At 38.6% G+C, this 14,530-nt stretch overlaps 1 protein-coding gene across 3 annotated transcripts; it reads right to left on the reverse strand.

Moving 5' to 3' along the window:
* Positions 1 to 29: 29 nt before the first annotated feature.
* Positions 30 to 11,505, reverse strand: LOC118560566. 3 transcript variants are annotated; one of them, XM_036131699.1, is made up of 14 exons: positions 10,866 to 11,505; positions 10,712 to 10,787; positions 10,353 to 10,612; positions 10,182 to 10,268; positions 9,338 to 9,424; positions 9,065 to 9,138; positions 8,207 to 8,292; positions 7,481 to 7,684; positions 2,454 to 2,528; positions 1,938 to 2,183; positions 1,664 to 1,789; positions 1,399 to 1,539; positions 1,091 to 1,214; positions 30 to 647 (listed from the first exon to the last, which is right to left on the reverse strand). In XM_036131699.1, the coding sequence occupies exons 1-10, from the start codon at positions 11,181 to 11,183 to the stop codon at positions 1,966 to 1,968; spliced, it is 1,485 nt and encodes a 494-aa protein (XP_035987592.1). In that variant the 5' UTR covers positions 11,184 to 11,505; the 3' UTR covers positions 30 to 647; positions 1,091 to 1,214; positions 1,399 to 1,539; positions 1,664 to 1,789; positions 1,938 to 1,965. The 3 variants fall into 3 exon arrangements, with proteins under 3 accessions (XP_035987592.1, XP_035987591.1, XP_035987593.1); XM_036131698.1 differs by having other exon boundaries at positions 2,454 to 2,531; XM_036131700.1 differs by lacking the exon at positions 2,454 to 2,528.
* Positions 11,506 to 14,530: the final 3,025 nt, after the last annotated feature.

Genomic DNA, 14,530 nt, shown 5'->3' on the forward strand with positions numbered 1-14,530 from the left:
AAATGGTTCACTTTTAATAACTTCAAATGTAGTGGTACAGCATTTTTTTTATTAAATGCTAAAAGGGAACAGTGGTATTTGACACAATGGCTTTACCAAACCAACAGTGAAGTGCACAAACTGTCATGTATAACTTATTACTGAACAAAGTACCAATGTTAGAGAAACTTTTTTACCTAAACATCTGATCTTAGAGTTATTCAACAATTTATACTGCTAGTACAAAAGCAACAGTATCTCAAAAAGAGTATTTAACTCGTGGAACATATCACAAAGTCACCGAATCAACTATAATTTTTTTTTTTATCTCAACAGATGACTGTGGCTTAATCAAAACTAGAATAATTAAACCCTGGAAACTAATTGGACCATAAATTAACAGTGAATGCTCTTTTAAGTGACACCATTTTTAAAGAAGGGTTAAGTAGAAAACATTCACCCCTAAACCAGTCCAAAACCAGAGCTTATGGAGCTGAGTGCCATCATTAAGTCTTGGTGAAACATCCTGTAGGTCTCATAGTGGCTGGGGAGCTTTAACTTGAAGAAGCAGGTGAGAACCACTGGATATGTTGAGGTTACTACCTCAACGTTGAGGTTTTTCGTTGGCAGTTCCCACCCGACCCAAAACTTCATCAGGTCTGGTGATGCTGTGGAAAAGAAATTTTGATTTGTGTGGTTTAAAAGTAGATGACAAATGTGACATATCAATGTGCTAAACTTCAAAAATATCATAGTCCTGCTGTCTTATGTACAAGCAGCTGCACAGCTCTTAGTAAACGTTGGCTGCCGTACAAAACTGAATGGACTGGTCACCGCATGTGTTGCCTTGATAAATCCTAACTGGTGTTTATTATGTATTCTGAAGGTGTGGAGCCTTTCATTTTGATATGGCAGTGCGCCACAATCAATTATTACATGCAGCAGAAACCCTGCAATACAATAATAATGCCCATTTTTAAACAGATTAACAGAAAATAAATTCACATAAACCTGGTGAATGTGAAAAACCATTTAATTAATTTTACAACTGGGATTTTATTATGAAACAGTTAAATAAAGATTGATAGTAAGTAAAAAGACAATGTATTACCTTCCTCTATGAATTTTCTCAAAAATCCAGTGACAAGACTTATTTTTTCCAATGGAACACTCTCATCTTCATCTTCATCACTGTCAAAGTTGGGTTGTGGCCAGGTAATACTTTGGATCACGGTCTACAAGGGATCACATACAAACATATGTCATATCAGGGTTATGTTAAATGTTGCGGTGTTGAGTATTCTCAAAAATGTTCATGAGATATATATAAATAATGAACCTATATATATATATATATATATATATATATATATATATATATATATATATATATATATATATATACACAATGTTTATTACCTGTGCATGAAGCTTCTCATCTGACTCCCTAGGGAAAATGAAGGGGTGAACATCTGGCCTCTCTGTAAGGAGCTGCCAAATCCCCGTTTCTTTTAGACCCTTCTGTATTTGTTTTATTTGCTGTTTAACACGGCGAAGTACCTGCAGACAGATGTGGCAGAACAGAAGTTGCAAGAGCATTATAACATAAGAAAGTATGTAACACGAGTTACAAGACTAACATGCAATATATATATAGTGAAAAGGTAAATTATGAAATACTTACTGCATGTGAGAGCAGTTCCTGGAAGAGCCAGACATGGTTCGTAGAGGTTGGATATGGAAGATCCCAGAAGAGGCAAAGATCCATCAATTTCGATTTTTCTTCTGCAGTAAGTTCATCATTTTTCAGCTAAAGTAGGAACACGTTCACCAAAAGTTGAAAGAACGGAATGGATAGAATGGATAGTACATGTAAAATACCAGGTTATACCTTATTAAATGTTTGACATTAACATAAATGTAATAATTTATATGCAATTTGATAGCAGGTTACTCACCAAACCAATTGTTTGACGATGCTCAATGTCAGGACAGTCCTCCAGGATGAGAGCTGATGCTCCCACCAGTCAACAGGGTCACAACAGGCAAACTGAGTCCAGAGAAGCTGAACCCACTGCGTAGGAAAGAATGAGCGATCATACGACCTGCCATCTCAAACAGGTTGCTCTCCCGCAGAACAGCAGCTGCAGAGGGAACCAGGTGTTCTTTTTCGCCCTCAAAAAGGGTTGTTGTTGCAGCAGACCCTTCATTTAAAAAAAATAGGGCAAGAAAATTACGCAATAAAAAAGCTTGCTTAATCACAGGCCTAAATGTACTATGAAGTTTTAGGCCTGTTAATTTTAATTATATTGAAAGATATTGTTGATTAAAGTAGAGTTTACATGTCAATGTTACTCCTTCTTTTGATAAAACTAGTGTCCAAAGAGGACAGAAATAGGCTACAAATAACACTCATCTTAAAAGGTTTCAACATAAGATAGATGACACAAACACAGAGTCATGTATATACAAACCTAAATTGATTTTGAAGCCTGTTTTCAGTTTTCCCATGGCCATTGAAAAAACATGTCTGTTGATACCATCACCAACTGCTAGGCAAGGCAAGGCAAGGCAAGGCAAATTTATTGATATAGCACAATTCAGTACAGAGACAATGCAAAGTGCTTTACATGATTAAAATATAGGAAAATAAAACAGAATGAAAGCAAGTAGGGATAGTGTAGAAACAAAAAAGAACATTTGAAAACAGTAAAACATTTTAACTTGAACATTCAAAGGCAATTCTAAACAAATGTGTTTTTAATCTCGATTTAAAGGAACTCAGGCTTTCAGTACTTTTACAGTTTTCTGGAAGTTTGTTCCAGATAAGTGGAGCATAGGAACTAAATGCTGCTTCTCCGTGTTTGGTTCTGGTTCTAGGTATGCAGAGTAGGCTGGAGCCAGAAGACCTGAGTGGTCTGGAGGGTTGATACACTGATAACAAGTCTGTGATGTATTTAGGTGCTAAGCCATTCAGGGATTTATAGACTAACAGAAGTATTTTAAAGTCTATTCTCTGAGATATAGGGAGCCAGTGTAAGGACTTTAGAACTGGGGTTATGTGCTCTACTTTCTTAGTCTTAGTGAGGACGCGGGCAGCAGCGTTCTGGATCAGCTGCAGCTGTCTGATCCACTTTTTAGGCAGACCTGTGAAAACGCCGTTGCAGTAATCTATTCGACTAAATATAAACGCATGGATTAGTTTTTCCAGATCCTGCTGAGTCATTAGTCCTTTAATCCTGGAAATGTTCCTCAGGTGATAGAAAGCCGACCTTGTAACTGTCTTTAGATGCTTTTGAAGGTTCAGGTCTGAGTCCATCACTACTCCCAGATTTCGGGCCTGATTAGTGCTTTTTAGCTGAAGCGACTGAAGCTGTGTGCTAACTTTTGATCTCTCCTCTATTGGTCCAAAGATTATTACTTCTGTTTTGTTTTTATTCAACTGAAGAAAATTTTGGCACATCCACGTATTGATTTCTTCTAGGCATTTACTCAGTGCCTGAACTGGTTCATAGTCACCTGGTGACATGGTGATGTAGAGCTGTGTGTCGTCTGCATAGTTATGGTAGCTGATGTTGTTATTTTTTATTATCTGAGCTAGAGGGAGCATGTAGATATTGAAGAGGAGGGGACCCAGAATGGACCCTTGGGGAACCCCAAATGGGATTTTTGTCATCTCTGATGTAAAGTTACCTACTGATACAAAAAAGTCCCTGTCCTTTAAGTAGGATTTAAACCAGTTGAGTGCTGTACCAGAGAGGCCGACCCAGTTCTCCAGGCGCTCTAACAGAATGGAGTGATCGACAGTATCGAATGCTGCACTGAGATCCAATAGAACCAGCACGGTGGTTCTTCCACAGTCTGTATTTATATGGATGTCATTAAAAACCTTGATCAGGGCGGTCTCTGTACTGTGGTGAGCGCGGAAACCTGACTGGAAAACGTCAAATCGGCTGGTCGTTGTTAAGAAGGTGTTTAATTGTTGAAACTCAGCTTTTTCAATAATCTTACTGATAAAGGGAGGTTTGAGATGGGCCTGTAGTTCTGGAGTAGTAGTTTGTCTAAATTGTTCTTTTTCAGCAGTGGTTTGATAATTGCTGTTTTTAGGGACTGGGGGAAAACACCTGACAGAAGGGACGTGTTTATTATCTGGGTCAAATCAGACGCTATGCCAGGTAAAACTTTTTTAAAGAAAACTGTGGGTAGAACTTCAAGGCAGCAGGAGGAGGAACTTAGCTGCTGAATGATCTGCTCTAAGCTTTTGTGGTTTATTTCGCTGAAATGGGACATTTTGTCAGAAATAGTTCCAGCTGAATAAAGCATTGGTTCTGGTGTTGATATGGTAGTACAAAGTGATCCTCTAATTTTTAGGATTTTTTCAGTAAAGAAGTTAGCAAATTCGTTGCAGGCCCTGGTGGAGTGGAGTTCGGAAGTCACGGACACAGGAGGATTTGTTAGCCTGTCAACTGTGGAAAATAAGACACGAGCATTATTAATGTTTTTCTTGATGATCTCAGAGAAGAAAGATTCTCTTGCATTTTTCAGTTGTAAGTTATATCTGTAAAGTCTCTCTTTATAGATGTCATAGTGAACCAGGAGTCTATTCTTTCTCCACCTGCGTTCAGCTTTCCAACATTCACTTTTTTCACTTCTAACTAATGGAGCATTTCTCCAAGGAGATTTTTTCTTCCCGGAAAAAAACTTCACTTTGACTGGAGCAATGTAGTCAATGATGTCTGAGACTTTAGAATGAAAGTTATCTACTAGCTCATCTACTGAGTTGCAACCCAAGGTTGAAGTATCAGAGTAAGCTTGAATAAAGGTTTCCGCGGCATTGTCCTTAAAGGTGCGTTTTCTTACGATGTCCCTTTGGCTAAATGAGTCGCTGGTAATTATGCTTTCAAAGGTAACAGAAAAGTGATCGGATAAGGCAACATCAGTTACATTGACCTGTGAAATCTTTAGACCTTTAGTGATGATCAAGTCTAAAATATGTCCCTGTTTGTGTGTTGGCTGTTTAACATGTTGAGTTAAACCAAAGTTTCTAAGTGTGTCACACAGTTCTTTTGCACTTCTGTCTTCAGGGTTGTCAACGTGAAAGTTGAAGTCTCCCACAATAATTAAACAGTCATAATCAACACATATCACAGACAGGAGGTCACTGAAATCATTAAAAAAGTTTGATGTGGACTTAGGAGGCCTGTAAACATTCAGAAACATAGTTCATATCGGGCTCCTTACCTGGAGAGCCAAATGTTCAAAAGAGTCAAATTTTCCTAAAAACACCTTTTTACACTTTAGTGAATCATTAAACAATGTTGCTACTCCTCCACCTTTCCTTTGCTGTCTGCTCTCACAAAGAAAATTGTAGTTTGGAGGTGTCGACTCCATCAGTATAGCTGCTTCACTAAATTCATGCAGCCATGTTTCTGTTAAAAACATTACATCAAGATTATTGTCAATAATGAAGTCATTAATTAAAAGGGATTTTCCTGACAGATCTAATATTTAATAAACCCAGTTTATATGACTTAGTGGTTGATGATGTCTCTGTGACAGGTTGCATCTGACAGTTTATGATTTTTAAGTATTTGTTCCTGTTTATCCTTTTGTTATTCTTATTTCTGCCACGTATTATCACAGATATTCCATAATCTCCGGCGAAAGGCCCCGGCTGATGCTGGGAACTGTCATGTCTGATAAACGTGCGGCCAGGGCCCAAACTGTATCACAGCGAAGTAATTTGGAGTTCCTCAGTACCAGAGTGTTCTGTGATACGTGGAGGAGGAGGATCTGAGGCTCTGAGGCCTTTGGAGAATCCTGGTTTATTCACAGCAGAATGGCTATGTGGAGAGGATGTCATCTGTAGGCCAATCTTAAATACTTTGTTCATGTTATGAGAAAATTCCAGAAAAGGAACTTCTGGGCTTTGTGGAGAAGAAGGAGAGGTGGGTCCAGTCTGGACCGGTGTTTGTGAAGATGGCGGTTCTTGGTCCTGTCTTTGTCCTGCTGAGATCTGGGATGAATCCTCCTGTAGCTCTGACAACGCCTCATTCTGTGTCATCTTTCTGGCCATCTTTATCTTGGCTTGTTCAGGCTACACTGGGCTTATCATTTGTTTAGGCACTGGATGTTCTTTGTTTTGGGACAAAGCTGATGGAGCATGGTTCACAGAATAGAAGATGTTTGAAATCAGCCGTTTTGCACCTGACCTATTTAGAGAGAAACGATCTCTGTTGAACAGATGTCTTCTTTCCCAAAAGATGTTAAAGTTGTCTATGAAGGTTACAGTTGTTTCTTTGCATGTTTTTTCCAGCCATTTGTTTAGCATCAGAATTCTGGAAAAAATCTCGTCTCCGCAGTTAGCGGGTGGGTGAGGCCCGCCAAGAAAAACCTTGACATTCAGGCCATCAACAAGTTTCAACAAACGAATGTAATCCTCTTTTAATACTTCTGATTTTCTTATATGGTTGACGTCCTTCAGGGCTTCAGCTTGTATTATGAGGTTTTCCAAGGTCGGACGGTTTCTCAAGACCCTTGGAAGGTCTGTCTGAAGGATGTCTGTTAAATCAGATCCAGGCCACTGTTCAGATCATTATAAATCAACACCTCTGTGTTTTTCTTGTTACAGAAATGTTTAATCCCCTTTACAGATCCATTGCATAATATCAGGGTCCTTGGCCCTGTGGCATGTCTTTTCTCTGATGTCTTAGAATGAAAATCGTTGACATACCTCTGATTTTTGTCCTCCTGGGTCACATTTTGGAGCGGAGCAAATCTGTTTAGTAACGGACTTCCAGCATTTCCAGCAGGTTTACTCCCATCATTTGTTTTGAGAACAGCCCGCTGTTGTTTTCCTTGTCCTGGGACATCTCTCTGTTAGGTGTGGGGTTCGTTGGTCCTTTGGTCTTGCACCCAGAGTGGTCCAGGGATTCTCATTTTCCTCAGGGAACTGTTTGTTCGCTGAGTCGCTGGGCTGGTGGTCACCGCTCGGAATCACGGGCAGGGTCGTATCATTTCCATTCGCGGCGTTTACATCATAATTCACTTCAAGTCGACAGATTTTCAGTTCCGTAACAGCTATCTTCTGTAAAAGCTTGTCAAAGTCCATTGTGTTGAAGGAAGGCATCTTTTCAAAATTCAAATAAAAAAATAAGTAAAAGAAAATAAAAAGAAAATAAATAAATAAAAACTAAATCCAACTTTCTGTGGTTTAGGTTAAGAGATAAAAAGGAGATAAAAAGTAGAAGGCAGGAAAATGCAAGCAAGCAGAGAGCAGAGAAAAAAGCGTCCGAACAGGCTGAGAGGCACAGGCGTGTATCAACTGCTGCATCTCCTTGGAGAAAAAGTATTTTACATGAAAAGAACAATCAACTATAGCATGTCAAGAGTGTCTAGCACAACAAATCCAACGGGTTAAGAGACTTTGACTTGACATTAAAAAACACAATTAAATTCCCATAATAATAGCTAATGGAATAAAGTTAGTGTTTAATAATACCTCTCAGTTTGCACTTGAACGGAGCTGCCCAGTTCACATTACTTTGCTTATAAAATGAGATGAATGCGCTGTCTTGTTCTTCTTCATCTTCAAACATGTCCAGTGAAAGACAGAGGCGTGGGCTGTCAGAGTTGCAGTTCAGTAGTTCTTCTCTGAACAACTGACATGCTTTTTGTGGGTCGGTTTCACTGGTCAATGTTGACACTGTAATTTATCACAAAAAAATACATATAATCAACATGTGGTTTCTAACTTTAGTTATTTACGATTGTTAATAAGAAATTTCACATCACTTATTCTTGACTTCTGTGTCATGTATTTTCTGTCTTGTGTTCATATTCATTGCGAGATTTATATATATGGTACATTAAGATTTTTTTTTTAAATAATTTTTCAGTTGTCTCCATTAGGGTTTTTAAATCTGTACCAGAACTAAAGATATCTGTATCATCTGAAAATAATATAAAATGTAATATTTCTGAAACTAAACATTTAACATTAATGTAAAGAATAAATAATAGGAACCCCACAATGACCCCTGTGGGAGACCAGTGGTCAATGTCTTTGCTCAGCAGCGAAAGTTTAGAATCCCTACACGTTAAAATAATATTTCAAAAGCATTTATTAGGAAATTTCCCTGTTTAGTAATGACTTGATACAACTTTATTTTTAATCAATACAATGTTCAAATGTGCAACACCATAGAACTACTTGTGCATAGATTACCTGATGACAATTGTGGAACTGAGGGTCCCGGCAATTCTTCTCCTCTTTGGGAAATGGCTGCTTCTCTTGGTCGAGCACAGTTCAATCTTAGAACAGTCCAAAAGATAATTAATATCAAAACATTGTCTGGAAGAATGGGAAACGAAATTATCACATACTGTGCTTGTAGTAGCACATAGTAGCACAAGTTCGATGTCCTGTCAATGGCCTCAACTCTGAAGGCCATTGGCATAGTGACTCTCTTTGAAAGGAGCTACCATGTTCTTGTTCTTGCAGATTAAATCCGGAGTGGCTTGGTTTCGTTTACAGAATAATTCTAGAGAATGTCATCATTGAACACCTCCAAGCTGTCTCTGGATTCCACAGGAGCTGCACACTGACAAGGGTCACTTTCAGTGCCATTTATGTTTCACCCAAGCCCAATTTGACAACCTGCTGACCAGCATTGGTGCCCTCATTTCCAGCCTGTTCTGGCTAAATACACGTGCCCCATTACCGATGAAGAGTATCCATTTGTCTCAGTAAAGTGGGCATCTCAATGTCATTTTTTTAGTGATAAGAAGAAACAATATTTTTCCTGTCAGAAAATTCCCAACTACATCGCAAAGCGGAGTATTCTCTGATTTGGTTTGACGTGTCCAGCTGCAAAATTTCTGATTTTTCAAGTCGTCTGCTGCATTAGAGGCTCTTAAAGCACGCCAGTCCAAATAGGCAGCATGAAACACACGGAAAGCTTCAAAACACGCAGTGCAAGATGCGCCACAGAACCTATCAACGCACACTGAGTATGTAAACCTGATGCCCTTGATGCTCAAAAGGCACTGGGTCTGAACACAGGATTAGACATATACTTCATACCTGTCATCACCACATGTGCTTGCATGGGATGAGATAACATCAGCTGGGTAAAATCCAAAACAGATTGGGCAACCCTGTCAAGAAATGTCAATTACATTTTATACATGAATTATTATAATAGTGTATATCTTTTAAGCACATGTTATAGAATGCTATGAAATCTGTAAAATCAGTAAAAAAAAAAAATAAAAAAAAATAATAATAATAATCAGAAAAAAATCATAATGCTTTCTTCCTAAATAGAAAAGAAACAGAAAATAAACCAACTATTACCCCTAAGAATTCCTCCAAGGCTATGGCAGATGGCACTGGTTGCTCAAGAACTGAACAATCTTCGATAGGTGTCCCAGCTGCACTCTCCTAAAAGGTACACACACACATTTTGGAAAGTGATTTAAATAAAATTAAATAAAAATAAGAGGCATGTTGTAATACAACTTACAGTCAATGTGCCATTGCATCCCTCAACATGCAATGGTAACAGCTGCAAAGGCATTTGAGTGCCACATGTCATGCATTTAGACTGTGGCATTTTGGCAAACTCTATAGCAATTTTACCAATAAATATGCTATGAAATCTATAAAATCAGTATGTATCTCAAACTAAAGTAATAATTCAGTTTGAGATATATCGATTTATCTAACCTGACTCTCACCAGATGGATGTAGTTCCAATAAACTCCACACTGCTCCAAAAATCAATATATGGAGCTCTACGGAACAAAATCCAACTAGCTAGTGTCAGGTTATTATATATCTGCAAACATCAAATGCCGTAATATTGAATATCATCTATTTTATAGCAACATACATTTCAAAGAAATTTGTTCTCTGCTTTTAACCCATCACCCTTGGGGAGCAGTGGACTGCCATGTGCGGCGCCCGGGGAGCAATCAGGGATTAAGGGTCTTGCTCAGGGACCCAGAGTGCAGGCGCTGGGGATCGAACCGGGTACTTGCATCCTTCTCTGAGTGCAAGCGTGCTACTCTAACCACTAGGCCAACACTCCCCTACGACATAATTATGTTCTCTTATCTCTGCTTACTTAATGTTATGAAAAAAATCATAATGCTTTCTTCCTAAATAGCAAAGAAACAGAAAATAAACCAACTATTACCCCTAAGAATTCCTCCAAGGCTATGGCAGATGGCACTGGTTGCTCAAGAACTGAACAATCTTCGATAGGCGTCCCAGCTGCACTCTCCTAAAAGGTACACACACACACATTTTGGAAAGTGGTTTAAATAAAATAAAATAACAATAAGAGGCATGTTGTAATACAACTTACAGTCAATGTGCCATTGCATTCCTCAACATGCAATGGTAACAGCTGCAAAGGCATTTGAGTGCCACATGTGATGCATTTAGACTGTGGCATTTTGGCAAACTCTACTGAATCACTGGAAAGAGGTTCAGTAGATAGCTTCTCCTGTAGTGGAACTACAAACACTATGTTTTTTCCATTGTGTGATGCTGATTTAAGAAGCCTTGTGGAGTAACCCTCAGCATCAGTTGGTATTATGGACAGCTTGCGACGTCCACTACCACCTATTTTAAAATGAAAAAGAAAAGACACGTCTATGGTTTTGAAATTGACAAAGATTAACCAATATATTTTGCTTAATTTAAACTTTATAAAGGTTCTACCTGTAGACTTAAAAAACATCCAGCCTCCTTGTAAGGTCTTCAGTTTAGGAAATTCCTCCTCAAGAAGAGCCACAATCTTAAAAGGTAATATAAGATTTACTATTCTAAAAATAATTAACATTTCAACATTTAACATTTTAAGAATTAACATTACCTCGTCATGTTTCAGGTTGTCTGGTATGCTTAATATTCTTTTCCCAAGGCCAGCATGCGCAAGTTCCAGCTCTTCTGAGACCTTTGGTGTGAGCTGACTGGGTTCCGACAGAACATACAGAGAAAAGTCTGTCCTTTTCACCATGCAAGGGGCAGGGGTTGAAAACCGTTGTCTTCCTCTTGGCTGATCAGTGTTAAACATATTGGGGAACTGCCTGATGTGGGAAAGACCAAAAGATTGGTAGGAGGACCAAAGATTGTGTTGCTTACTTCGGCTCAATAAGTTAAATACTAAATGTCTCAATAACACAGTGTACATTACTGTTCCATACACCAATGTGCAATGTGTCCGAAAAATATCCCTTACTGTCAGGAAAGTGAACAAGTTTTACTTATATGATGCTTTAGCTACATACCAAAAACTTTTCTGGACTGAATGCAGGCCTTTTTTAAATCTTCAAGCACTATTGAGATTTTGAATGAAAACATCTTGGTGCGAAAAAATTTTAAACTCTGGCCTATAATGGCTAAATCACTAATAACGTCCTGATCTTTACATAGTGTGGAAACAAATATGTAAATAAATAAAAATGTCATGCCGAATTTTTTTTGTTGCCTCTTAAACAAAGATAGACAAGGTATTAAGCATGTACATATAAAGTAATAATAATTTTACATTTTTAAGGACAAAAAACAAAAGAAGCATTAAAGTATAAGCCCATATACTAGATGCGATGACAGCCCATGACATATAGATAGGTACTTAAAAACATAAAGCCTTTTTGTTGCAAAAGGAAAGGTTAAAATTGGGTCTAGGGCTTATAAAGAAAATATTATTATTAACCCCCCCCCCCCCTTTTTTTTTTTTTTTCGGAGGTCAGATTCCCAATTGAACCACACAGTTTGAAATAACAGTAGCAAAAGCGTTGTAGATAAGAGATTATGCTGTTTCTTAATACTTGAATAGGAAATGTAAAAATAAAACGTTTAAATAATCACCTTTTCATGGTCTGTCTCACCCTAGCATCGCTAACCGGCAGAGGAGAACTGCCTCTAGCCCTCACTGCTGCACTCTCTCTTGCTGTGTTTGGGTCCGAGGACAGCGCCCTGGCCAGTAATTGGACAAAAGCCCGAGCTGCTACCTCAGCTTGAGGCGACAGACCCTGTCAAACATTCACTTTATTCACAATAGTTCACACTTTCTGGAAAGATATTAGCTAGACCTACATTCCACATGTAAAAGCCAAGAAAAGCTAGCATAGCTAGCGAGCTGTTTTCGCTAGCTTATGCTACAGCTGCACATATAAAGCGATTAAAATGAATAATTAAAAAAAGTTTTAAGCCAAGCAGACAACAAGCTAAGCGTATCAAGTGAACATCACTACCCCTTGGCGTTACCAAGACGGGCCTGAGATCCCCCCCCCCCTGGATTCTGCTGGTTCCCCTGCACTCTGGTTAATCCATCAGTCACTCTTGTCTGTTGTGGTGCGCTCGGGATTCCTCACCAGCAATCATCTGCCAGCCCTCGAGCCGCTAATAACAACTGGGGTAGGATCATAGTCCCCTCGGCATTATTTCCGCCCCCCATAGGTCTGCCCAGCTAAATGATAGCGCAGCGCCTGGAAGTTTCCCTGGTTCATTCTCCCGTAATCATAACTCACTCTCTCTCCACAGTCATTCCAGCCCCGACGTTCAGACCTCGCTTGAGCAACACGTTGTTGTTTTCCCTGCCGATTGTTCTTCCAATAAACATCTTAAACTTGTGCCTGGCCTCCTGTTCGTTTCTGCATGTGGGCAAAACATTTGAAAACCATGACAGAAAGGAATTTGTTTCAGACAATTAACAAATAATAATAATGAATAAATAAATCAATTTGAGAAATTAACAAATGATGATGATAAATAAATCGATTTCAGAAATACTTCTGTACCACATAAAAAGTAATTGGTAAACATAAAATTTTCTGTTCCAAATCAATAAAATCATTTAAACATAAATAGAAATGAGAGAAACAAAATTTTCCTCTAAATAAACGTGTCAGTATATTTACCCTGATATCTGACATTGATTATTGTAAGTTGTCTGAAAAGGGGTATGAAGTAGTAAAACTTATATTTCATACTTATAGTTCCATACCCCTTCTCCCTCTTAATTATGGAGGACCAAGTTTTCCATATTTAAAAATAAATACAGAAATAAATAAATGCTAAATAAATAAGCATACAATTAATTGCCACCAAATTAATAAATGTAGGTAGAAATTAAATTATACAGTGAGACATAAATGTATATATCTCTTTTAATTAGCTTCTTTATTTATTCGCCTTTGTAATAATTACCTTATTTATTTATTATCCCTTATAATCTTCAACTTTATTTATTAATCACTTATTTTTTTAAGTACTTATTTATGTGCATGTTGTAATATTTTTGTCTGTTTTATTCTTCCTTTGTATTTTTTTACCCTATATATTTCTGTGATGCTATTTATTTCTGCCTGTCGTTTTTACATTTCTGCATGTCCTTTTTACATTTCTGCCTGTCCTTTTTACATTTCTGTATGCATTTCTGCCTCATTATGTAAATGAGGAAGGGCTGTGTCTTAAGGGCTCAACTTCTTCCCATTGGTTGGTTAGCATTTTACTGCATCGGTCAAATCTACATGGCTTTTCCCTGCACTAAAGCATTGTTTAGTAATGTCAAACTCAGCAGGCAGACCTTCAGTGTCCAACCTCTTAAGGGAAGCTACTAATAGACTGGAAGAATTAGAATGCTGTACATCTGGGATCTGAATGTTTTTCGGTGGTTTCAGATTCGGCTTTTCCAGATCAATAACTCATCGGCGGATGATTTATTCTACAAAACAGACACCTCTCTGCAACCACAGCAAGGCAGACACTGAGCTACAACCGTAGTTTCCTCAAAACGAGTCTCCCATCTCGCTGGGTGAATTACATTGGACCCTATGCAGAGCTCGCTTGATAAGAAAATACTGTAGTTGATTATAAAAGGCACAATATGAATTATCAGATTCACATCCAGGCAATAAAAAACACTACAGATTATCATTATTCTATCCATGTTGGTCTAATTTGTGAATGAGGTGGAGTTTCATCAAGCCGATCCAACATTTTCCCCTCAGCTGCAACAGTTGGGTTCACGCTGTGTTTATCAAGAGTGCTTGGTTCAAATATTTTTGACGGTCCCTAACTGCACCACCGCGTGTGGGAGGAGGGAGCAGCTGAGAGACGCTGGCCGAAATCGGAGTCCCTCAACCGGATCAACCATGAGCTAGATCCCGCTGACTCTGTGGAGCTTGAATGTCCAATATCCAACTTCAGACAAACTTCACCGCGGTTGATCCAGCTGCTGGATTTTATCCTCATGCGCTGCGCGCGAGGGATAAACAGTGGGGAGAATGCATAAATAAAGACTGTAAAGGGCTCATTTGGAGGGAAGAGAAGGAATAATCGATCTGAGCTGAAGCCCCTGATTTTACAAGTTCCTTAAAAAGTCTGCACCTAAATTACATATAATGTTTTGCGCACCTGAATTCAAGCGCAAGCCAGCAGCCCACCGAAGCATCACTGGCTCTGTGTCGTTAAATACAAAAGAGCATGAAACACAGCTACTGGGTCGGGGGCAGCGGCCCGTGCCGCTGCAAT

The sequence above is a fragment of the Fundulus heteroclitus genome, unplaced genomic scaffold (genome assembly GCF_011125445.2).
Source record: "Fundulus heteroclitus isolate FHET01 unplaced genomic scaffold, MU-UCD_Fhet_4.1 scaffold_45, whole genome shotgun sequence".
NCBI lineage: Eukaryota > Metazoa > Chordata > Actinopteri > Cyprinodontiformes > Fundulidae > Fundulus > Fundulus heteroclitus.